The 23,861-nt window shown below is 34.5% G+C and overlaps 4 protein-coding genes across 12 annotated transcripts; 2 read left to right on the top strand and 2 right to left on the bottom strand.

Moving 5' to 3' along the window:
* Positions 1–755: 755 nt before the first annotated feature.
* On the top strand, positions 756–3,032 carry LOC107029028 (guard cell S-type anion channel SLAC1). Its single transcript, XM_015230315.2, has 3 exons — positions 756–1,430; positions 1,622–2,427; positions 2,515–3,032. Exons 1-3 carry the CDS (start codon positions 921–923, stop codon positions 2,864–2,866), a joined length of 1,668 nt encoding a protein of 555 aa, XP_015085801.1. The 5' UTR covers positions 756–920; the 3' UTR covers positions 2,867–3,032.
* Positions 3,033–3,101: 69 nt separating this feature from the next.
* LOC107029029 (protein TPX2) lies at positions 3,102–9,502 on the bottom strand. Of its 8 annotated transcripts, none has more exons than XR_001457916.2 (18): positions 9,010–9,502; positions 8,003–8,146; positions 7,419–7,508; positions 7,012–7,171; positions 6,556–6,664; positions 5,993–6,043; positions 5,523–5,620; positions 5,362–5,440; positions 5,233–5,292; positions 4,988–5,077; positions 4,567–4,625; positions 4,294–4,372; positions 4,158–4,223; positions 4,006–4,068; positions 3,830–3,907; positions 3,697–3,741; positions 3,519–3,624; positions 3,102–3,363 (listed from the first exon to the last, which is right to left on the bottom strand). XR_001457916.2 is itself a non-coding variant. In XM_015230316.2 (18 exons), the coding sequence occupies exons 1-17, from the start codon at positions 9,179–9,181 to the stop codon at positions 3,566–3,568; spliced, it is 1,506 nt and encodes a 501-aa protein (XP_015085802.1). In that variant the 5' UTR covers positions 9,182–9,502; the 3' UTR covers positions 3,107–3,363; positions 3,519–3,565. The 8 variants fall into 8 exon arrangements, 5 of the variants coding, with proteins under 5 accessions (XP_015085802.1, XP_015085804.1, XP_015085805.1 ...); XR_003580110.1 differs by having other exon boundaries at positions 3,519–3,628; positions 3,697–3,731; XR_001457917.2 differs by having other exon boundaries at positions 3,697–3,731.
* Positions 9,503–15,514: 6,012 nt separating this feature from the next.
* On the top strand, positions 15,515–19,469 carry LOC107028421 (probable aminotransferase ACS10). 2 transcript variants are annotated; one of them, XM_015229476.2, is made up of 5 exons: positions 15,515–16,253; positions 16,409–16,534; positions 17,571–17,639; positions 17,838–17,998; positions 18,086–19,463. In XM_015229476.2, the coding sequence occupies exons 1-5, from the start codon at positions 15,741–15,743 to the stop codon at positions 18,939–18,941; spliced, it is 1,725 nt and encodes a 574-aa protein (XP_015084962.1). In that variant the 5' UTR covers positions 15,515–15,740; the 3' UTR covers positions 18,942–19,463. The 2 variants fall into 2 exon arrangements, with proteins under 2 accessions (XP_015084962.1, XP_015084964.1); XM_015229478.2 differs by lacking the exon at positions 17,571–17,639 and having other exon boundaries at positions 15,559–16,253; positions 18,086–19,469.
* A 63-nt stretch (positions 19,470–19,532) lies between these two features.
* On the bottom strand, positions 19,533–23,200 carry LOC107028420 (probable LRR receptor-like serine/threonine-protein kinase At1g12460). The gene is made up of 2 exons (XM_015229475.2): positions 21,457–23,200; positions 19,533–21,373 (listed from the first exon to the last, which is right to left on the bottom strand). Exons 1-2 carry the CDS (start codon positions 22,620–22,622, stop codon positions 19,891–19,893), a joined length of 2,649 nt encoding a protein of 882 aa, XP_015084961.1. The 5' UTR covers positions 22,623–23,200; the 3' UTR covers positions 19,533–19,890.
* Between the last annotated feature and the right edge of the window lie 661 nt (positions 23,201–23,861).

The following is a 23,861-nucleotide window of genomic DNA, read 5'->3' as shown; positions in this document are numbered from 1 at the left end:
AAGGCTGAAAAAAATGGTTGTAGTAAAAAAGGCAAGTGTAACCTACACTATTAGGTTTAGGGCTGCTAATTGAAATATATCCAACACTTTAAAAGCAAATCACACAAAACATTTGATAAATAGTCTCACAAAATTTCATAAAATTCCAAGTAGTGCAAGTATAATTTTAGTACAATATCTTGAAGTTTAACTTATATAAGTCGAATTGTTGAAGTATGTTGAATTCCCTTGTTATAACTTTTAGCTCTGCCGTGGATCTAACTATAGAGGTCAGAGGCTGATCTAGTGTGTCGTCTATGGATTCACGTGAATTCACTAATTATAAATCAAACTACATATATGTATTAAGGAATCTACTAAATATCTATAAATATTTAAAAATGAACTCTATTATTATTGTATATATGAATATAAGATCATTATTAAAAAAAAATTCATAAACTTTAAATGTTAGATCTGTCTCTCGTCTAAAACATAAAACAAACTTAAACCTACTTCATTATGGCCAAATGACACTATTTATACTAACCCTAGACCACCCTAGTTATGAGGTAAATGTTCACAACCAATGCCACTAATTTTGGTCTTTAGACCCGTGAAATGCAAGAAAATATGCCTCTCAAACACAAATCATCACTTCTTTTCATAAAGACACAAACCATAAAATTACAAACATATTCAACTTGAATACCTCAATCTAATAGTGTGTTCTCTCTAAACACCACAAATTACTTATGTCAAAGTCTTCCTCACGAGAAACCCCATCAAAGAACCAAGTTGATAACCACCACCAACAAAGTTCATTTTTTTTCACATTTCTCGTGATACATCTCATGTTTGACAATCAATAAAAATGCAAGTTTATTATAGTGAATTATTACATTTCGTCCACTTATCGCGAACAATAGAAGGGGTGCAAAATGAATGTTGGAAACAACCATTTAGTTGATATCAATGAAGTCTTGCATGAAGAGGAAGAAGATCACAAGGAAGAAAACAGTAACATTTCGATGAATGCTGATAAACCAGACACGCGATTCAACAGGCCTATGAAAAATAGAGAAATAAAAAGGCCTCCTAGGAAGTTCAGCAGGCAAGTGTCACTAGAGACAGGGTTCTCTGTACTCAATGGAGAGACATCTAAAGATAAAAATGGACGAAAAATACTCGGAAGAAGTGGAAATAGTTTTGGAGGATTTGGTGTTAATGGAACAAATGGTATTGAAGCAAGAAATAAAGGAGATTTCAACATGTTCAGAACTAAATCAACTATTGCTAGGCAATCTTCAAAGATACCACTTAGAAAAGAAAGTGGAATTGAACTTCAGAACAATAATGTTAAAGAAGGACTCAATGATCATGTCAAGAAAAGTGTACCTGCTGGAAGATACTTTGATGCTCTTACAGGACCTGAACTTGATCAAGTCAAGGTAATTATCCGTACTCCTTCTGTTTCAATTTGTTTGTCTGGTTTTGACTTGACACGTAATGTCAGAAAGTAAAAGAAACTTTTGTATTTGTGGTCTTGAACTTTAAGATAACAAAATGTCTATTTAATCTTTTGCGCTGTCGGTGCACAGATGTTGCTAAACTCAAGTGTTGGTAACAATCTTTTCTGCAGGATTCTGAGGACATTCTTCTTCCAAAAGATGAAAAATGGCCTTTTCTACTCAGGTTCCCGATTGGTTGCTTCGGTATATGCCTAGGCCTTAGTAGTCAAGCCATCCTGTGGCGTTCACTTGCTCTGAGTCCTGTCACCAAATTCCTTCATGTTCCACTTTTCATTAACTTCGCGGTTTGGCTGTTAGCAGTGGGGGTTCTCGTTGCAGTCTTCATCACCTACATGTTCAAATGTGCTCTTTACTTTGAAGCTATAAAGAGAGAATACTTTCACCCAGTGAGAGTCAACTTCTTTTGTGCTCCATGGATTGTATGCATGTTTTTAGCTATAGGTGCACCTCCTAAAACAGCACCAGGAACACTTCACCCTGCCATCTGGTGTGTCTTCATGGCCCCGATCTTCTTCCTCAATCTCAAAATCTATGGCCAATGGCTTTCAGGAGGGAAACGACGTCTCTGTAAAGTAGCCAACCCCTCATCTCACCTCTCTGTAATCGGGAATTTCGTGGGAGCTATTTTGGCTGCTAAAGTGGGATGGAAGGAGCCTGGAAAGTTCTTATGGTCCATTGGATTTGCACATTACCTTGTGGTGTTTGTCACATTATATCAAAGGTTGCCAACGAGTGAAGCGTTGCCTAAGGAACTCCACCCTGTTTATTCCATGTTCATTGCCACTCCAGCTGCAGCTAGCCTTGCTTGGGGGGCTATATATGATGAATTTGATGGCTTGGCAAGAACCTGCTACTTCATTTCATTATTTCTCTACTTATCATTGGTTGTACGTCCCAACTTCTTCACAGGTTTCAGGTAACTTTCTTGTCCATGAAATACGATAACAGGACAAGAGTTCAATATTTTGATGAGAACTTGATCTAATATCTTGACCATCTGCAGATTTTCAGTTGCATGGTGGTCATATACTTTTCCAATGACCACAGTTTCAATAGCAACCATAAAGTATGCAGAGGAGGTTCCATCTTTCATTACCAAGGCTTTGGCTTTGGCCCTATCGTTCATGTCAACAACAATGGTCTGCATATTATTCGTCTCAACCCTTCTGCATGCTTTTGTCTGGAAAACCTTGTTTCCCAATGATCTCGCCATTGCCATAACAAAGAAAAGAAACAGCAAGGATAGGAAGCCTTTGATGAAGCGTTGGACAAAACATTCACCTCTTTCATTTGTCACGTCAATAGGGAAACATAACTCAGGAGACAAAGAGTGCGCCTCTGAGGAGGAGAAATGATTGTAATTCAATAATAATCACGCTGCATAAATGTATAATATGGAAGTTAGCAGCAATATATAAGGGTATCAAGCAATTTGTCCTGAAGGCATTATAGTAAGAATGTAATCGAGACCACCTCTCCGAACTATGAAATTAGCCAAGAGGATTCAATTAAATTTGTAAAGAGCATTCTATGTCATAAAGAATCAGTCACATATAAGGCAAAATCAAAGTAAAATAAAGATGAACATTTCCAACTAAAACAAAAACTTGCTCATTTTTATTCACATTGGGTTTAACATTGTTGTTCGTATCTGATGGTTTACATCTGTAGACAGTGATTTTTACATAAAGTTATAAAGCTTCTATATATTCGAATGCACTTGACAATTTCAGACAATTGTTGTGTATTGGCATTGCTACATCATCTCAGTCTGCCTTTTGAATCAAGCAAAAACAGTGTTCCATCAACGTCCAGAAATGTGCTGTGTTTTGTTCCTAAAAAGGCCAAACACCTACAAGAATTCAAATATACCTGTTGAGTTGGATCATATAAGAAGAAAAGCAAAACTCCCCCACGGTGTTAGAGATGTTTGGGTTAGACGCATGTCACATCTTAAACCCTCGGAGAATTCTCGATTATAAAGAAAACAGAAAGCAAAGCTTGTACCTGTTGATGGTGTAAGAGACTTGACAAACTTCAGTTGGCCCACATCACTACCGAACAAAATTGGCTTTGCTTTTGAGATCAGCTAGTTTTCCGGTCTCTGTGTGTACTATCTTAAAAAGAAGAATTTTGTAAGCTGATGGAGATGGAAATAGCTAGTAACGGAATAAACAGTGCTTACCTCATGGTTCTGTTGGAAATAAGCCCATCTATTTTCTTTAGAACCCTTGTAACAAAAAGCCATACAAAATCAAAAATCCAGACAATGCTTAACTAAATAAGATCAGAAAGAAAAATGAAAAAATAAATGGAACCTTTGACGGAAGACAGGATGGTCGTTGTGCTTTTGATTGAACTCCCGCAGCATGTTGAGGCTCGGACATAAGAGATAGCTGATAAAAAAACAAGAAAGATTAATATTGTGTCCAAAGAGAGACACCAAACAATGTACAGAATTGAAACACCAATACAAAAATGTAAAACTACCAACCTTATTAAACAAATCAATTGGTGGATTATGATGAATCCTCTTTACAGTATGAAAATTAAACTCCTGTAGCAGAGGCAAAGCAATTCATGTGTTATTATTGGAACTTCAAAGATAACAATAACAACTGAAAAAACTAGACATGTTTGGATTACCATTGGCACTGTGGTTTCCTTCTTGGTATTTCGAAACACTCCAATATCTCCTTTACTTGATAGAATCTACATGAAACAAAAAGTTCAGTTCCCAGAACTCCATATATCAAAACTTCCCCAATCTTTCCTAATGTACCTTTTTATTAAGGGGAAGAGCTTTGAAGTTGTAGGTGGACACCGGTTCTTCTTGCTTTGGAGCCTCTACGTGATTGAATCTGACGTACAAAAGTTCACGTTTTTTAGTCACCCACAACCTTAAAAGTAATTTACATTTTACAAGCATTGACAACCAATATTTTAAATTGAAACTAAAATAAACAAAAGAATGTAATAAGAAAAACAACATAGAATGTTATGCTAACAACAAAGACGGCTGCTGCTCAACACACACAAGGATGTCAACATTCACCTTCTGGATTCTCTATTTCCACATTCCAATGTTGAATTAGAACTGACTTTCTGCAATACCTGCAACAAAATATTTTATCAATCAGTAATAATAATGCAAACAACTTGAATTCAAATAACCGAATTTCTTTATGAACCTCTTAATTTTATCAAACTCAAATATAGATGCAGATAGACTCCAAAAAAAATGGTGGGAACATTTCTTAGACTTCACCAACGGTGCAATTTATGTAATATTTTAGGCAGGGAAAAACCACATTGGAAGAAGCCATAAAAAATAAGGTAACACTACAAAGTTTCCAAATGTTGTCATGTTGTTGCCGCTATAATTATCCAATTTCACTGGTTCAGACTATAAGTTAAATCGAGTAGAGTGTTTGTGCATAAGAACAAACTCCTCATGATAAAAACTGATATGTAACCTTGTTATTAGTAGAAGAAGAATTGGCAGCAGAAGTTGAAACAGCTGAACGATGTTGCACGGCTCTCTCTGACGTTTTCAGGTGAAATTCCTGAAAACCAAAGCATCAAGGTAGAAATTTTAATTCACTTGTTTGTGAAACTATGTTTACAATAAGTGAAAAGTCATGGAATATAAGTGATATGAATGGAGCTTGGTAATCTTAGAAAAGGAACGAGAAGCGAAGACACCAGTCTGAATACTTACTTGAAACTGTGGAAGTTGTGGATTACTTCTTTTAGGAGGCAAAGAAGGACCTTCAAAGATCTGTGAAATAGTCAGCTGTCGATAACATGCAGATGAGTTGATTGCCACAAGGAAACTATGTTTACTAACCTTTCTATTTAGTGGAAGAGCTTTGAATCTACGTATAGCCGTCGGTGGCAAATTTTCTGCTTGTACACTATCTTTTGGCCTGAAATTTAAACGTCATGATAAAATGTTGAAAATGGATCTCAAACTGGATAAGATAAATGAAACCAGTTAATGAGGCCGACCTTGCTCTTTGTGCTCTATGAGTTGTTTGAAGTGCAGGTTCTCTAGGAATAGTAATCCTGGGCTTCGCCAAAGTGTTGTTGCCATCGACTTTTCCGTCCTGCAAGATAGTTCACAAACTGTGTCAGAACTCCAGCAGAAAATCCAGTCATCACCAAAAAGTTCTTCATGGTTAAGGTTCATAAACCCAGAGCTCTAGAGACTAGGGATTACGCATAATTTCGTACTAGAGACATCTTCTAAGTAAAAAATATGGGAGCTCGCACTTTGAACTACTCAAATCAACGAAAATTGCTATAGGTATAGGGAAGGTCAACTCAACAAAAGATATCACAGGTGAAAGGAAACTATTAGGACAGACGTGATCAAAACAATGAAACAGATAGTCACTTAAGGTCTTTAACTGTACAAGGAGGAAGACTCCTAACTTTTCCTGAGTAAATAGAAAATAGAATGGAGAGCAAATACTTACTCTCTTAGGTGCCTTGTGAACAAAACTAAATACAGGCTTCGCTTCGGCAACCTGTAATGCAGAAAGAGATACTTTTTCATAAAAATTGGAGCAACCTAACATTAGAGAGATGCCAAAAGTCCATATACAAGTGAACAGAATTTGAATACAATAGAAGGAAGAGATGAAGCATTTGCGCTGTTGTCAAGATTGCAAAGCTGGAGAAGAACCTTGGTCAAGTAATTAGATGTGAAGAAGAAGTAATGTCAAAAATGTACTTTTTTGGCAAGGGTTGTATTCCTTACAGAGAGAACGAACTAAACTTGTGTAGTAATGTTTTAGCCCATTTCCAATATTTAAAAATGTTGGAATTCCAACATGTAATACATCCCCATAAAAATTCTTAAAAGCATAATTCTATTCAATTAATTTGCAGCAGATTTAACTCCACAAATTCATAAAGTTGATTCTGTTAATGTAAAAGAAATGCTAAATTGGAAGAAGCAATTAATAGTTAAAGAGACTCATGATTACTATAGCATAATGCAGAGGAAAAGGAGCAAAATCCATAGGGCAGAACATACAAAAACTACCTTCCGTAGATGACCACTCTCAAGCTTTTGTCTCTTGGCAGCTTGAGTCTCGATCACAGTTGAACTGGTTCCGTTTTTCTCAACCAAGAATGTGGGTAACCTAATACAAGAGAAAGGTGTTCAAAGAGAAACACAGACCAGTAAATTAGTTAGCCGGTGATGAGCAGCTGCGTGATCAAACAAGGTCATTCCCAACAGATTACATGCAAAGTTGCAAGAGCTTGCTCACCATTCACAAAAAGGTGGAATATGAAAAACAACAAAACACATACAGAAGATGACCCACTGTTTAAAGATTTACAGATACTCACTCTTGAAATTTTTTTAAAAGAACACTTTAAAATAATAAAAGATGGTCTGCACTTAAAACACAGAATGCAAAGAAAATCAAGAATTCCAAGATGATGCATGCATCAGGAAGAAAGATCCTAACATGTCAGCACCAACCTCGATTCACCTATTGGACGAGGCAGGTTTTGCTTGGCTAAGTGACTTGCGGTTGGTTTCATGAGGGTTGAACCCCTGGGACATGATGGCTTCCCTGAGCACCTTGTTTTACCTGTTGTGGCAGTGGCACCTGTAGCCATGTGATTGTAGAAAGTCAGCCCTGCCAATCAAATGCATCAAATATAAGTCTAGTGTAACATGGTTGCATGACAAAACTGTTGTACCTAGTGTAACATGGTTGCCTATTCACAAACACGTACTTATCACTCAAGCAACCAACATGAACCATGACACAGGACAAAAATATATTCTTAATTTTAGGAGTAGAATATTAATCATTTCAGAGATAGTTCATTAAGACAAACATTGAAATGCAGACATTTACAATTGTCAAATTAGATATGCACCTGAAGGAAGCTGTCTCAGCTGATTTAAAAGTTTCTCAGCATTGCTAATTCCTAAGTTAGCAGAAATTTCTGCATTGTTGCCCACGCCTTCTGCAAAATAAGATCAGACAGAAAAATTGAGTATATCAGAATGATACCAGCTACTAGTATCAACATCAGTACAAGAAAGTTGTGGCATATCCTGAAAGCCAGCTTATAATTAAAGTAAACAACTAGGAAAAACACTAAATCTTTTTGAGGAAAACAAAAAAAATACATCAAGCAAAAGGAGGACCATGTGGATAAATTACTCAGTTCATCAGCATTAGGTGAAGGAACCAATTGTTCCCTTAGACTCTTATTAGCTTTACCTTCTACTTATCTCAAGAGTCATAATTAATGTCAAGAACTAGCTTGCATTTCAGTAAATTTTCAGTCAATAGGATACTTCCACATGCAAAAATATGGGATATCCAAATTGATTATGGACTTCTAAAAGCAAATGCTCAACAACAATGAAAATAATACATCACCCTTACAACAGCAAAGCAGAAAATTCAAGTAAAAGATGAGAGTTTTAACTTTAAAAGAGGCAGAATAAACACCTTCCATTACAGCAGGAACCTCTTGCTCAACCTCAATATCAGAATCACTATCCGACAAACTCATATTCACAACTTTGGATTTCGGAGATACATGAATGTTTTCCAGGAAACTGTCCTCCTTCGAAATTAACCTAGTGACAAAAGCTTGAATAACAGAGAACAAATGTATTATCAGTCATATTGTTCCAAAAACAATGTTCTAGCACGGAGGTGATAATTAAAACATAAGCGTTATTCACATTCCAAATTTTAGTTTTACTAGAATGGCCTTTAACCTAAGGAATGTTATGAGGCCCTTTACCAAATCCAAAGCAAAGAACAAACAGAAAAGAAAACAGTGTCTTACAATGCTCAGTACATCAAAGAAAATAGTATACATGAGATACCAGCTCCTTTTATTAGAACGTAGCTCCTATAGCAGAGAGTTAGAGACATAGTTCTAAACTAAAATCTTCCAAAACTTAAGTAAAAATAAAAAAGGTGAGAAAACACAGAATTTTCCCATATACTACCACAGTTATGCCACTAAAAAGTCACAGGTTCGAGATACGTAAATGGCCGCTTGCAGAAATGCAGTATAAGGTTACCTACAATAGACAATTGTGGTCAGGCTTTTGCCCGGACACTGCGAGAGCTTATTGCACCAGGCTAAGCTTTTACTACATTAGTTACAAAAATATAAATATTTTCAAAACCAGATGAACAGGGAAAAAGCTAAAATATTGTCGGTAAAAAGCGAAAAAATACAAAATATATAACGTGAAAAATATAGCATTGGCATCATCGCACCATAAGAAGTTGATCCTAAAAAGCGACCTGTGAGTCACGGGTTCTGAATCATACACAAACAGCTTCGATGCAAAAAAACAGACAACGTCTAATCAAATCGTTTTAACACTAGTTCCTTAACAAATACAGCTTAGAAATTGCAGGAAAATAAAATACAAGTTCTAATAAATCAAATAAACACCAAAATTTAGCACCGTAAAAAAAAAAAAAAAACTCACGAGAAGGAGGATAGCTTCCGGCAGATTCAAACCAACTCTCAGCTTGACGAGTCTCAGGCAAAGCCTCTTCACAACCTAAATCAAAGTAACGAGGTGCATCAAACTCGTAATCGAGGTCAATCTCCACCGCTGTAAAAGTATACTCAACCATATCCTCCATTTCTTCCTCCATTTCTCCTATCGCACAGTTTCCGATAACCGTCGATTTTGAAACAGAAACTGAAGCGTGATTTCTCACACAGCGATTGTGATCTTGAGGAACGAGATAATGAAGAAAAAAAGACACTGGAATCGATGATAATGGAGAAGGAAAAAGCCCTAGTCAGTGCATAGAAAAACGAGAAAGAATTGGAAGAAGGAGAAGAAGAGAAGAGACGTAACGATTCATGGAGATTTGGGAAGAGAAAAAAGGAGAGTACAATTTAGCAGTAAGTAGTGTGAGACTTGTTGGTAGCGGCGACTGATTATTTTCAGAAGGATCCGAATTTTTGAAAAGATGGGTATGGGCGGGTCCGATTGGGTTGGGCTATATAACGTTAGAAAACTTTTTCTGCTTTTACCATTATGCCCTTCTCTCTTTTTATGTCAACTTTTGAGTTAAAACTCTCTACTAATTCACGAGCGTGCACGTATCTCAATTATTTAACTATATGTCATATTTGATTAGGTAAATCTATCCCACAAAGCTAAGGCGAATGAAAGAAAATTATATAATATCATCGTCACTGCACTTGAATTGGAGACATCTTAAAAAAAATAAGTGTTGTTTGAATTGAGAGATGTGATTTATTTTGTATTCAACGACAAATGTTGTTAAATGGCAAAAGTGTTACCTGAAGGTGCTAATATGATAATTCTTGGACTCTGAATTGTATTGTTAGGTGCTTTATTTTGTTTTCTTGTTGAACCTGAATCTATGCTCGAGAGATAGATATACATAATAAGAGATGTATCAATTCTGAAAGAAAGAGGAATTATGGTGGTCTCCTTCGAATAAATCCAATCTCACAAATAGATTGAAAGATGAATCTCACCTAAATTGTCACACTGAAAGCTTGATTTCAAATAGGAGGATTATTGGTATAATAATAACGTATTTATTAAGATTATAACGATAATTTACAAACTTTTTTATTCATTAATAATTTATCTATTAGTATCATAAACTAGAAAAACATTTAATTTCAGAAGTGGAGAAAATCATTCAAAAATCATGTAGAGCAGTGACAAGTAATTTTCAACAAAAAGTTCCAAATAATTATTGAAATTTAAGAAACGGATGTGAATTTTTGAAATTTAAAACAAGATAGGGATTGGATTGTCATTTTGGGGGGCAAATAGGATAATTTGTTTGTCTTTGGGCAGAAAAGCCAATTCCCATTGGAGTTTGAGCTCTGTTTCGGGCGGCTCAAATCTGTCAAAACAAGTCTCATAATTTTGACATGGGTTCATTTTTAACCCATTCTTTTCAATTTAATTGCAATTATACCCCTTAACGGTTTGTTCGTTTGTCAGGCTTTTCAAATGTGGGTCCCACCAGACTTATCTATTTCAAATGAAAAATAATTTTAAAACTATCAAAAGATAGATCAGAAGTACTATTATTATATTGTAAACTATATAAGTTTAATTGAATATGAAAATACTGGAATATTAATTTGACTTTTATGTTATATCGTGAAAGAAATATTATAGCAACAGTGTGAAATTGTGAATGCAACATCCAGGACATTAACAATTTTTAAAAAAAAAATTAGATGCACAAAGTATTTTTCGTTCGTACAGAATTTAAAAAAGAAATCATAATTCAAGCGCTAATAATAGACAAATTTAAATGAAATGTATATATAATTGACTAAAAATAAAAACGATAATAAGATCTCTCCCAATGAATAGTCTTGAGTTATTTGAAAATGTAATTTTATTTCTGTTGCGAGGTTTAGTAAGTAAATGTAGATTAGAATTAGATGATAACAAAGAAGAATTTTTTATCTAAAAATTTAAGATTTATTATATATTCATAAAAGATTGATTTTATATGTATCATATAATTTTTCGACACTAGAAATTATTTGAATCCTAAAACGTTATGAACTTTCAAATGAGAAATTTATTGTAGATGTTAATGGTTATGCAATTACATGACCTACTTTGGGGTAAAAGTTTAAAGCCTTTCAGATTATTCATTTATGTCTTGGCTCTAAAAGGTTAAGGCATTTACTAGGGTAGTACTTGTTTGGAAATGAAATCAAATTCAGAAATCAGAATAATGGCTATCGCAATTAATACTACGAAAATTATTGTGTAAAAAAAATCTAATAAATATTGACATTTATATTTAGTTGGTAAAATTTCTCAGAGCTATTTCAAAAGAAACATTCATTTGATCTTGAGCATATATTATAACAAAAACAATATATTAAGCGTGATTTTAGGAATGAAGTTACATTTCAGAATAATAGATTGTATAGATTGTACGTAAAATTTAATCCTACTTTTTGTATAATTGCAACAGATTATATCATAAATGTATTCATTATTTTTTGGGTATGACTTTTGTGGAAGACATAATGTGAAAGCGAGGTTGAGATGATCTCAACATGTGATGAGGGAGATGCACAATGAAAATGTTTCATTGTGAAGGCATGAGAAGTTGACTAAGGATGGATTCAAAAGAGATAGATGTAGACGGAATAAGTATTAAGAAGTGGTGATTAGATAAAAAATGACACAGTTATAACTTATCGAAAATATAATCTTAAATAAAAAGATGTGAAAGATTCGTGAGACCAAACTAGATATCGACATAGAAATGCATTTATTTTATCATTTAAGGTGCTTCTTAGGATTCTCTTCTTTTCAAGTCAGAAAGTTACCCCACGGTTTTACCCTTGTACTCTCCATTTACTAGATTTACACGGCTAATTTTAACTTATTGCTTTGTCTTTTTTACTTTTTGGTATTTTTCCTCTTTACCAGTGTTGCACTTGTAACCATAATAATTAAACATAATTGTCAAAATAAAAAAAAACAATTAAATGCTATTTCTTTTATTTAATTTTAATATCAATTTTTAATCCAAAAATAAAATTGTTAAATCTATATTTTTAGAAAACAAAAAAAAATCAAAATCAAATATCATAAAAATGTAAAATGTAATAATTTGAGGACCATCTTATGTTTGGGCCAAATGCAATACAACAAACTCAACGTTGGCCCAAAGTATCTAATTTGCAAATCCTTTTGTGCCGATAATTGGGATGATCGATGTTGATCGTAGGTAGTAGTGGTGATGGTGGCGGTCGGTGGTGGTGGTGACTGGTGATGATATATTATAATGATATGTAATGTCTAATTGTGATGGTGAACGATTATGGGCAATTTACAATGTATTCGTACGATTGATAATAGTGATTGATGATAATGATGATTGATAGTGATGATTGTAAATGATACTAGACACGTTGATAACTATGGTTATGATTGACACCTGTGGATACTAATAGTTGTTTATAGTCCCCAGCAACGTAACAATTATGATAGTTGATAGTGATACGTATTAGCGTAAATATATAATAACTAAAAAAAACTTGCTTCCAACCTCCTAATTGTTATCCTCGTTAATACGACGGTATCGTACAAATCTTCTAACTTGTTTCTTTTTGTTTTTATAATAAACAAATCATATAAAAAAGGGTTAACTATACTAAATACCTTTGTATTATAACTCAATTACGTATAAATTTATAATTAAATACTTACATGAGTTACATCCCATATATTACTTTGGTGGAATTTTCGTGGTGTAAGTCATTGTTCTTGAAATACAAGAAAACTTTTCATAACTGTTTGGTATAGTACCAAAAAATGTTTGTAATTAAATTATAGATAAATATTTTATTTTGAAGAAATTCAAATAAAAATTTAGCCGTACACAAACACAATTCTGGCAAATGCAGAATATATATTGGGAATAATAATAATAAAAAAAGATAATGACAAGAAATTGGACCTTAAAATTTGTGGATATTCTATATGGAGTATATAAAAAAAGTTTAGATAAATGACAGTTTTGGTACTAGGAGTAAATATCATGTAGTACTATAGGTCCACTAAATTGTGAAATAAAAAAGTGCATACTCTGAGACAATTTAACAATTTTTAATACCTCAAATAATAACATATTTAATGAAGTTTCATAACTTCAGTAAATTATAAATTGTTTTTTAAATTTTTTTTTTAAATATATCGAATTTTGAATTTTTCTTATAGCTAAATACTAATTTTCAAATAAAGTGGAAAGTTATTTTGATTTTTTTTTTCAAAATATTCTTTATGGCCAATTAGTCAAAATATGATTCAAAACTCTTTAGCTGATTTTGTTTTCAACTTTGGAGACAGGAAGAAAAGGAAATCATAAAGAAAAGAGGAACTTATTGATTAGAACCCCGCACATTAATCGCAAGTTTTTTTTTATAAAAATATTGATCTCAGAAATAAGTCTTTTAATGCATAGATTCGTATTAAATAAACTCAAGTACTAAATACAAACACTAAACATTAATGTAAAAAATAAAACCTACACCAAACAACAATGAAGCGGGGCGAGGCGTTTGCGAGTTCGATTCAACTTTGACTTTAATTTACCTTCCTTCAGATAATATTTTTCTTTACGTCTCGTTCCGTCCTACATAGCAATTTTTATTATTTTTTTGTACTACATTATAAATTAAATTCTTGAAAATAAAATAAAATGAAGAATATATAAATAGAACATGGTAGCACGTGACAAAAAGCCCTAGATCCAAAGCATACGCACCATTAATATTTGTGGCTCCAATCTATAGGACTTGAATATTCCTCTTATCTTATGGTCATTTCAAGCCATTGAAACAAAATAACATAAGATATACATGTAAAATAAATTATTATTTGTTTTAATACATACTATTTTTTTTCAAATTTATAATTTTAAATGTACAATATATAACCTACTTAATAACAAAGATACAAAAATATAAATAATTGAGTCATTCATTCCGAAGTATAAATATTAAATTTAAAAAATGAAATTCAAATTTTTATAAAATTTTGAGAAAATGCACAAGTACCCCTTCTACCCATGCCCGAAATTTTAGAGATACACTTATACCATACTAAGATTCTATTACCCCTGAATTCATTTTATAAGTAATTTTCTATCTCTTTTCGACTTACATGGCACTAACTTGAAAAAAAAAGTCAACCATTGTTGGACCCACAAGATAGTGTCACGTAGACAAAAAAGGGGTTATAAATTATTAATAAAATAAGTTTAGGGGTAATAGGACCTTAATATAATATAAGTGTGTCTCTGAGATTTCGGATATAGATTGAGAGGATACTTATACATTATTCCTAAATTTTTGATAAAACGATAAGAATGTGTCATAGATAGATGATGATAAGAAATGGTTTTTGATTGGATTAGTGATCTTTTTATTATTTCTAGCTTTGTGGTTTACAATTGAGATTGGAAGATGACGAAAATTTATTTTCTTTTTGTCTTTAAGTAGAAGTAGTGTTTAGCTTTGAAATTAAACTTGTTGATCATGACCAAATGATGGGCATATTCTTAACTTTACTTTGGGATCTCAACTCATAAAACACATCATATTCTACTTGTACATTAGTACTATGTTGTCATCACACATTAAAGAAATGATATGCCTCACTTTTTGGCATGTTTACTCAAGAGATTTGAACTCCAAAGTAATAGAGAAATATTGTTTTATCTATTAAAAAAATTATTAGTTCAAATAAGCATCTAGAAAATTAAAAACCTCTTAGTTCTTATTTTTGAATTTCCTCTTAATTTAATTAAAAGGTCCCTCAAACACTTATTAGTTACTTATTCAAGTTAGACAAAAGATAGTTAGGCCATTATTACTCATTCAAGATGGACAAAAGATAGTTAGACCAATGTGGGGTTAAGAACCTTAAAGGGATAATTAGTGCACATTTATTTGCATTTTATCTGAAAAAAATATTCGGTTCTCGGTTATTAAATCTATTTATTTTTCTAGATTTGAATCTTACTTATCTAGATCTAAATCATCAATTTTGTTTTCTTTTTCTCCTTTCTATGTTACAAACAATTGAATGCGTTTAAATATATCAAAATGATTAAAATATATGATAAAATCTTTACTAAAATATTCATTCAAAGAATTTCACGAATTATATTCATTTATCAGTTATCATATTGCTCACCAATATTAACTATTACTATGTTGTCAATCACTTTAATCAACTGTCACCTTTATTAATTACCATCATTAACGATGACTATTAATAATTATCATCACCAACTATTTAAATTTTAACTTCTTTTCAGAACTTATAATTAATTGAGAATGAAAATTTAATTCACACGACTCAAATATGTGACCTAAAACCCCGAGACAAATACCAACTCCATGCCACAAAAGAAGCAAGACAAAGCGCGAAAATTAAAATTTTCTTTGAATTTCTTTCTTATTATAACAAAAAACAAAAAAAAAAACTTTAGGCGGACAAAAAGATAATAATAATTCGACCAACTATTTGCCACCATTTTCTCCAAATCTCTTCTCCATCACTCACCTCCCTTTGTACTCTCCGTCCACCACCATCTCGCCGGCCAGGTAGCTGACTGACGTCATACGCCGACAAGGTGACGTCTTTCTCTACGCCTCCACTATGTCACAGTTATGACAAGGTCACGGAACCGTTCACCAACCAGAACAACAACAACAACAACCATTTCAACTGGCGGCGCCGGCGGCAGAGACGGAGGAGGAGCCACGACGGCGATGAGGGTGATAGTACCCTTACAAGGTGTAGTACAAGGTCGGGGTGGTCTTTTCTTAGGTTCAGTAATACCCTGTGCTCTTTTTTATTTTTGGCAACTCTACCTAAAACGAAATCGTTCCTCCGGTGGTGACAATAACGGCGAATCTACGGAACCGGCGAGGTCACCATCGTCGACCCATTTGCCAGAAGTGTCTTCTGGGTCTGGGTTACAAAGGGTTCATTCACGTCTGTTATTGTCACCGAAGGGAACTACTGGGCAATCTCAAGTATCTGCTAGAGCTAATTCGATTATTTCTAAACAAGTTGATAGTAGCCCTTACTATGTTGGATTGAAAAGAGCTTCAGAGGACCCTTATGCTGAGTCAAGTAATCCAGATGGTGTTATTCAGCTAGGATTAGCAGAAAACAAGGTAATAATTTTGAATGTTCGGATATATTGAATCATTTTCTAGAGAAATGTACCAAATGCAATACGTTTCTTGTTGGGGAAGTGAATTTTTTTCCTTTCTACTTTTGTTTGTTGTTTTGATGATTTTGAATTTTGTCTCTATTTGTATGGTTATAGTTGTCACTGGATTTAGTTCAAGAATGGCTAGCAGAAAATGTGTCAAGATGGATGATGACTCAAGATTCGAGTATAACCGGAATAGCTACTTATCAGCCATTTGACGGGTTATTGGAGCTGAAAGTGGTAAGCTTTTTAGTTTTTCCTTGCATACTAGGGATGGTTCTTCTTGAACTACTCAAGTACTAGTAGTTGTTCATATGGTTAATAGTTTTTACAGGCTAGAGAAGGAAATTGAACAAAAAAATTGCTTGAAAAGGTTTATAAAAACTTAAAGTTGGTAATTTGAATCAAGACTTTATAGGAATAAATCAATGAGATACCTTTTCGGGTGGTATTAGTTTATAATTATTACCTAGGACGGACTCATGTCATGTCTATATGCTTGTATAACAGTTACTCCATATCAATTATCACCCATCCTCTAGTTCTGTGTGCTTTTTCGCTGATTTAATTTGAAATGTGAATCCCTGGCTGTGGATCGGTAATGGCATTTGACAATCCCAAAGTTACCTTTCGTATACAAGGGTATTGTATGTCCCATCTTGAGCTTTCTAAGTGTATAAAGTACAACAAACATAAGGAAAAGCAATGGTAAGCTTCACTTTCATTTTACAGTGCAACTGCCAATTAACTTCTGAAAAGTTTGTCAACGCTTTAACTTCTACGCTATCGACGCTAATTATCATTTTGGAAAAATAAACACGGCTCTGAATGTTTTATAGAAATGATAGGAAAATTTTGAAACCTGAGAAAGTGTGTGACCAGACAAAGCACCAAAACCGTATCCAGAGGGTAATTATTGTTAAAACTTCTCCTACTTGAACATTACATTGGTAAAACTTGAGTGGAAACACATAATTGTTGTTGATCTAGCTCAAATATTTATGTTGTTTAAGCTTTTGATAATTGTCTACGGTGATGTTTGTGCTGACCAGAACAATAGGATCCTTGCAGTGTGATATGATAAAAAAATCTAGATTTCGATATTTCAGCACATTAGAAAATAGTTTAACCTGCTTTATTCTGCATGGTTTTTGTTTTGAGCAAGTTAATAGTGAATAATGGACTCAGTTGTTCTGAGAGGTGGCCTATTATTTCCTTGATTAATACTCACCTTGATACTCATCATTGTGTAACCTGTCGAAGGATCTATTGCTAGATTTGCCTGTTGAAGATGGAAGGCAATTTTGGCCTCTTTGAAATATCAGTTGGCTACCTTTGTCATCAGGTATCATATGGGTGGGAGATGATCTGATGGATTTGCCTTATAAAATTGTGTGTTTGAGAATTGTATAACAGCAACATATGTAATTATCTTTGAGTCACTATGAAGATTGATTCATAAAAACAATAAGTGTTTTGTGTGATTCTACATAATTATGGTATCTCTTTGAAATGATTTTTATGTTTTCTCACCTGTATGCAGGCTGTGGGAGAATTTATGTCTCAAGCTCTAGAGAGATCAGTGTCCTTCAGCCCCTCACAAATGGTTCTTACCGGTGGTGCAACTCCTGCACTTGAGATACTGAGCTTCTGCCTAGCTGATCCTGGAAATGCTTTTCTTGTTCCCTCACCATATTATCCTGAGTAAGTCTCATTCTGCCTCAAAGAAATTTCGATCTTTTGGTCATTTTTACGTATTTAGTGTATAAAATGAGCTCAATGCATTTGCAGTCTTGATAGGGATGTCAAATGGAGAACTGGAGTGGAGATTATACCTGTTCCTTGCCGCAGTGCAGACAACTTTAACTTGAGCATTGATGCTCTTGACCGAGCTTTTAACCAAGCTAAGAAACGTGGTCTTAAAGTACGAGGGATTATCATTTCTAACCCCTCGAATCCTGTGGGCAATATTTTCTCTAGGGAGACACTTTATAACCTCTTAGACTTTACAACTGAGAAGAACATCCATGTAATATCCAATGAAATCTTGGCAGGGTCAACTTATGGAAATGAAGAATTTGTCAGCATGGCAGAGATAATTGATTCTGAAGATTTTGACAGGAGCAGGGTACACATTGTGTATGGTCTCTCTAAGGACCTTTCTCTTCCTGGGTTCAGGGTGGGGGTCATCTATTCTTGCAATGAAAATGTTCTAGCTGCTGCGAAAAAATTGACAAGATTCTCATCCATTTCAGCCCCAACACAGCATTTAATCATCCAAATGCTATCAGATGCAAAGTTTGTACAACAATTTATCAAAAAGAACAGAGAGAGGCTAAGAAGGATGTCTTCTCTATTTGTCAGTGGATTGAAGCAGCTGGGAATTGAGTGCACCAGAAGTAGTGGGGGCTTCTATTGTTGGGCTGACATGAGCAGGTTAATTCGGTCGTATAATGAGAAGGGTGAGATTGAGCTTTGGGATAATCTACTAAATGTAGCTAAGATCAATGCAACTCCTGGTTCTTCCTGCCACTGTGTTGAACCTGGGTGGTTCAGGTTATGTTTTTCAACATTAAGTGAGAAGGACATTTCCGCAGTTATGCAACGTATCCAGAAAGTTTTGGAGTTACGTAAGTCTCTGAGTTAAGTTGCTAATGATATGATCCCTTACAGTAGTCAACCGTAATCATAGGTCCAAAACTTCTGCAGAGATTTTAAGGGTCGCGTGTTATGTGATTTTAATGGATCCATAAGTTATCAATGTCCTGATAATGAGGTCAGGATGCAGCAGCTCTGAGAACTAAATGCAGAGAAAACAAAATTAAAAGGCCAAATTTGTATGCAGATGATTCCAGAAGTGTGTTCTTGGTCCTCTCCAACTTTGTCACAAATGCATTTCTTCTCCCAGTTTATGGATTTTGAAGATAGGTAAATTAGCAGTCAAAGTTTATGCAAGGAAAAACATATAGCATATAGAAATGGCTTCAAATGAAATCCATTTCCAAATTCTTTGTGCATAGTCAATAAGTAAGGTCTTAAATCTTGATATTTTCTTATTATTTCTCATTGTTGTATAGTTACAGGTAGATGTATGGACTCATTATTTGTTCACATTCATTCTTGTGTTGGCACTAGATATGTAATTCGATAAATGAATCAATTTCTTTCATCCCTTCTAAGGTTGTTGATATATGCATGTCAAAGGTAATTCTTAACTGTAAAATGAAGAGCAATATTGTATGGTTATAAAAAGCAGTTGTTAAGCTGCATATGAGACAACAAAATGCCTTTGGATCTTACAGGAAAAGAATGACTTTATTGTAAACTTACAATGACCAATTGATTAAAAGAATCACAAATCAAAATACTAAAGAATCTTCTCTTTGTACCAAAAGCTGTCATCTCCTAATAACTCTGATTCCAAATTCAAGAACATGGCTGATACTATTAATTGGTCTGCGCGCGCCTCTCTTATTTGAGACCCTTTCTGATTCCCTCGTCGAATCTCATAAGTAGTGAGTCTAGCCAGACTACTCTTTTCTCATTCTATGAACAGATGCTGTTTCAAATAGTCTTATGGCTCTACTGATTCTTTACTATGATCCCAAGCCATTCCTGATGGACTCAAGAACCTGTACTACCTCAGCCATGCTAGGTCTCCTTGAGGATATTTCAGAAGTACAAATCAAGCCTAACTTCATTACCTGAATCAGCTCATTTTCTGCAAAGCCCCTCAAACTTCTGTCGAAACAGTCTGAAGCAGCACCCCTTTCTATCAATCCTCTAACATATTCACACAAGACCACCACTTCATTTGCTATTGGGCTCTCTACTGGTTTCCTCCCAGTGACCAACTCCAGCAGAATCACCCCGAAACTGTAAACGTCACATTTATCACTTAGTCTCAGACTTTGCGCCAACTCTGGTGCAACGTAACCAACTGCATTGTGAAATTTGGTTAGTCCATAATTGTCTAGCAGGGGAAGGAACCTACTCAAGCCATAATCAGTCAATTTGGCTTCATAGTTTGTGTCCAGGAGTATATTAGTGGACTTGACATTAAGATGAAGGACAGGAGGTTTGCAATCATGGTGAAGATATGTGAGCGCTCGAGCTGTTCCAACTGCTATCTGAAACCTTCTTGGCCAATTCAATTCTGGGTTACCAGCACCAGTGCTGGTTCCAGGATAACTAAGTCCATGCAAATTGTCATATAGGTTTCCATTCGGAACAAACTCCGACAATATTAACTGCATGCTAGAGGACCAGTAGTACCCTTGTAAAGCAACAAGATTGGGGTGCTGAAGGGTCCCTAACCGGCCAACTTCATGCTCAAATTCATCTTGATTTCTGATTCGCCCCAATGTCTCAAGCTTTTTCACTGCAATTGATACACCACCTTCAAAGGAAGTTCTGTAAACTGATCCAATTGTTCCCCCACCAATCAAAGACTCCTTGTCTAGCAAGGCTTTTGTGCCAGCCTCCCAGTCCTCATATTTTGAAGGCAAAGTCTTGCTGAAAAGAACCAACTTTCCTATAATGACATTTGAATCTGTTGAAGCCAGTGGCGTGCTCTCTAGAACAAATGTTTCATCTTCTCTCCTCCTTCTCCGTCGAGCCTTCATATTGATGATGGTTATCAAACAAACGCCTGTTAGGATTATTGAAGCAGCTACAATAGCAACAATAGCTGAGACACTCAATTTTGGTTTCCCTTTTGCTAGAGTAGTGCCACTGGCAGTGCATGAAACTTCTAAAGGATCACCACAAAGACCACTATTATGAAAAAAGGCTGAGGGTCCAAACTTCTTGATGCTCTCAATTGAGGGAATAGCACCAGATAGAAGATTGTAAGATACATTAAAATGAGTTAAATTTTGCAAATCCCCAAGAGCAACAGGGATTGACCCAGACAGCAGATTTTGTGATAAATCCAAAAAATGCAAGTTAGACAAATTCCCAATGGTTGATGGAATACTTCCATTCAGTTGGTTATGATGTAAGTCAAGATATACAAGGTTTGACAAGTTGTACAGGTTTTTTGGTATTTCTCCTACTAAAAGATTCCCAGATAGATCCCTGCAGCAAATGTTCAACATTTCAATTCCAGTTCAAAGCAATGACGAAATAAACAAATTAAACTAAGATGGTAATATACTCACAGTTGAAGAAGAAGCTTGCAGTTGCTTATCTCATATGGGATTTCACCAAATAGGGTGAGATTATGGAGGTCCAAAACTGCAAGCCATTCGATACTACCAAGTTCGGCTGGGATTGTCCCGCCTAACAAATTATCACCCAATCGAATAACGGAAAGGCTTTTCAAATCTGCAAGCTCAATAGGGATACTTCCATTAATTCTGTTATATGCCATGTCCAAGTACTTCAACGCGCTGCATTTCGAGATGCTCAAGGGAATTTCGCCAAAAAAATTATTCCTTGAAACATCCAACACTTCCAGTCTCTGGCTACAAGTCCCAGAGTTAACAATCTCCCCTTCAAAATCATTATTTGAAACATTGAAATATGTAAGATTCACCAGCTCAAGAACCCCGAAAGGAGCCAAACCAGAGAACTCATTGCTACCAAGATCCAAAAGTTCCAACCTTTGACATGGAGAAACCTGTTCTTGAACTAGTCCTGATAGTGCATTGCTCCTCACAGACAAGTACACTAATCCTGGAATGTCACAAATTTGTGAAGGTAAACTTCCACTTAAACCATTAAAAGATAAGTCTATTCCTTCAAGACTCTGACAGTTTCCAATTGATGCTGGAATTGAACCTGAAAGATTGTTATGGGACAAGGAAATGAACCTTGTTTTGTTACAATTCATAAACAAAGACACAGGAATTTCACCACTATACACATTTCTTGACAAATCAAGGAACCTTATATTAGGTAAATCCCCAAGAAATTCAGGAATTGAACCAGAAAAGGCATTAGAGCTGAAGTTAATCTTCCACAATGAATCAATCCCCCCATACTCTGCAGGAATATTGCCAGTAAATTGGTTCCCAAACAAGGTAAGGATGCGCAAAGACTTAAGTTCTGCTAAGGCAGGGGAGAGAACCCCACCAAGACTAGTATTCCACAACACAATCTTCACCACATTTCCAACAGAATTGCAGAAAACACCACTAAAGTCTAGGCAAGGAGTTCCATTAGGATCCCAAGAAGCTAAACTATTAAAAGGGTCAGTAGAAATGTTACCCTTGAATTGAAGAAGGATCTCCTTTTCAGTGATGGGAGATACCAATTCCAATTCAAGCAAACAAAAACACCAAACTAACACAACACAATGAACAAATGTACCTAATTTTCTCATGTTCCCCAGCACAAACACTCAAACATTATCATAGCTGGATCCAATCTTGGAACTTGTTGATCTCTACTTCTCCAGACACCCTTTTGCCTTTTCTCAAATGAGGTTCAATTATCAAAAATACAAGATTTCGATCTTGACTAAACAAAAGCATTTTTAATACTCAGTATCTTCTTAAAACAAGAAAGTAATTAAAGTGCATTTATTGGGTATAGCTTAAAATTCTATGATTTGGTACTCTTTTCTTGAATGAAACAATAAAGTTTGGAACTTTGGGTATTTTGTACATCTGGTGTTGGAGTTACTAACCCTAAATTCTATAATTTTGCAGAATTTCAAGAAAAATGAAGATTTCAAGAAAGTGGGCTTAAGAAGAAAGAACCCCAAAACAAAAAAATGAGATTTTTAGAGCTGCTATTACTAGTCTGGCTGGCAATGACATGCAAAATAGAGTACTAAACTAGTGGGATGCAAGGTGAAAATGCCTGGCTTTGCTGAAAAAGGTTGTTGATCTGCCAGTTTTTTTTTTTTGTTTTAATTTAATAGAGAAACTGCTGAAATATTTTTGACGGTTGTCTCCACATGGTCATCCTCTCCTTTTAACCACACTCAAGAATCAAAGATTCAGGGCGAGTTTTACGGGTTCAACTGAATTTATTATTTTTTAAGAAAATATATATAAGTATTTTTAATTTATATCTGAATTTTTAGAGGTACACTTATAGTATATTAAAATTTTATTATCTTTGAATTTACTTTATAAATAATTTTTTATCCCTTTCGGCCTACGTGATACTTGTTCGAAAAAAATATCAACACGCGCTGAGCCCACAAGATAGTGCCACGTAAATCGAAAAGAGGTAGGAAATTAATTATAAAATAAATTCAAGAGGTAATAAGACCTTCATGTAGTATAAGTGTGTCTCTGAGATTTTGAACATAGATTGAGAATAATTATGCATTTTCTCTATTTTTAATTAAAAATACATGTATATATACACATGATATCACTCCGATTGATGGAATAACTCTAACAATGTCGGTAACTTTATGTGAGATTCTTCAAAAGTAAATTATATATATACATGTAACAAGGTTGCATTAACCATGTCTTCTGATGTATATATACAAGTTCGCTCAAACTAATGGATTCTAAATAATCTTTGACTCACTTGCTCTTTAAAAATGTCAATGTATTATATGTATATTCCTTTAAAAGTATATAACAAGATTATACAAATT

This window comes from Solanum pennellii, chromosome 8 (assembly GCF_001406875.1).
Source record: "Solanum pennellii chromosome 8, SPENNV200".
Lineage (NCBI taxonomy): Eukaryota > Viridiplantae > Streptophyta > Magnoliopsida > Solanales > Solanaceae > Solanum > Solanum pennellii.
Note: the sequence above shows the minus strand (reverse complement) of the source record. Positions and strands in the feature narration are given on the sequence as shown.

What these genes read in the sequence shown, in the direction of transcription:
- LOC107029028 (XM_015230315.2), top strand. Translation starts at nt 921, where the DNA reads ATGAATGTTGGAAACAACCATTTAGTTGATATCAATGAAGTCTTGCAT. An exon ending in CTGAACTTGATCAAGTCAAG is followed by an intron (nt 1,431 to 1,621) that starts GTAATTATCCGT and finishes TCTTTTCTGCAG; the next exon opens with GATTCTGAGGACATTCTTCT. An exon ending in AACTTCTTCACAGGTTTCAG is followed by an intron (nt 2,428 to 2,514) that starts GTAACTTTCTTG and finishes GACCATCTGCAG; the next exon opens with ATTTTCAGTTGCATGGTGGT.
- LOC107028420 (XM_015229475.2), bottom strand. Translation starts at nt 22,622, where the DNA reads ATGAGAAAATTAGGTACATTTGTTCATTGTGTTGTGTTAGTTTGGTGT. An exon ending in TGCAAGCTTCTTCTTCAACT is followed by an intron (nt 21,374 to 21,456) that starts GTGAGTATATTA and finishes CATTTGCTGCAG; the next exon opens with GGATCTATCTGGGAATCTTT.
- LOC107028421 (XM_015229476.2), top strand. Translation starts at nt 15,741, where the DNA reads ATGACAAGGTCACGGAACCGTTCACCAACCAGAACAACAACAACAACA. An exon ending in TAGGATTAGCAGAAAACAAG is followed by an intron (nt 16,254 to 16,408) that starts GTAATAATTTTG and finishes GTATGGTTATAG; the next exon opens with TTGTCACTGGATTTAGTTCA. An exon ending in TTGGCTACCTTTGTCATCAG is followed by an intron (nt 17,640 to 17,837) that starts GTATCATATGGG and finishes ACCTGTATGCAG; the next exon opens with GCTGTGGGAGAATTTATGTC.
- LOC107029029 (XM_015230316.2), bottom strand. Translation starts at nt 9,181, where the DNA reads ATGGAGGAAGAAATGGAGGATATGGTTGAGTATACTTTTACAGCGGTG. An exon ending in GCTGAGACAGCTTCCTTCAG is followed by an intron (nt 7,172 to 7,418) that starts GTGCATATCTAA and finishes TTTGATTGGCAG; the next exon opens with GGCTGACTTTCTACAATCAC. An exon ending in CAATTGATTTGTTTAATAAG is followed by an intron (nt 3,908 to 4,005) that starts GTTGGTAGTTTT and finishes TTTTTTTATCAG; the next exon opens with CTATCTCTTATGTCCGAGCC.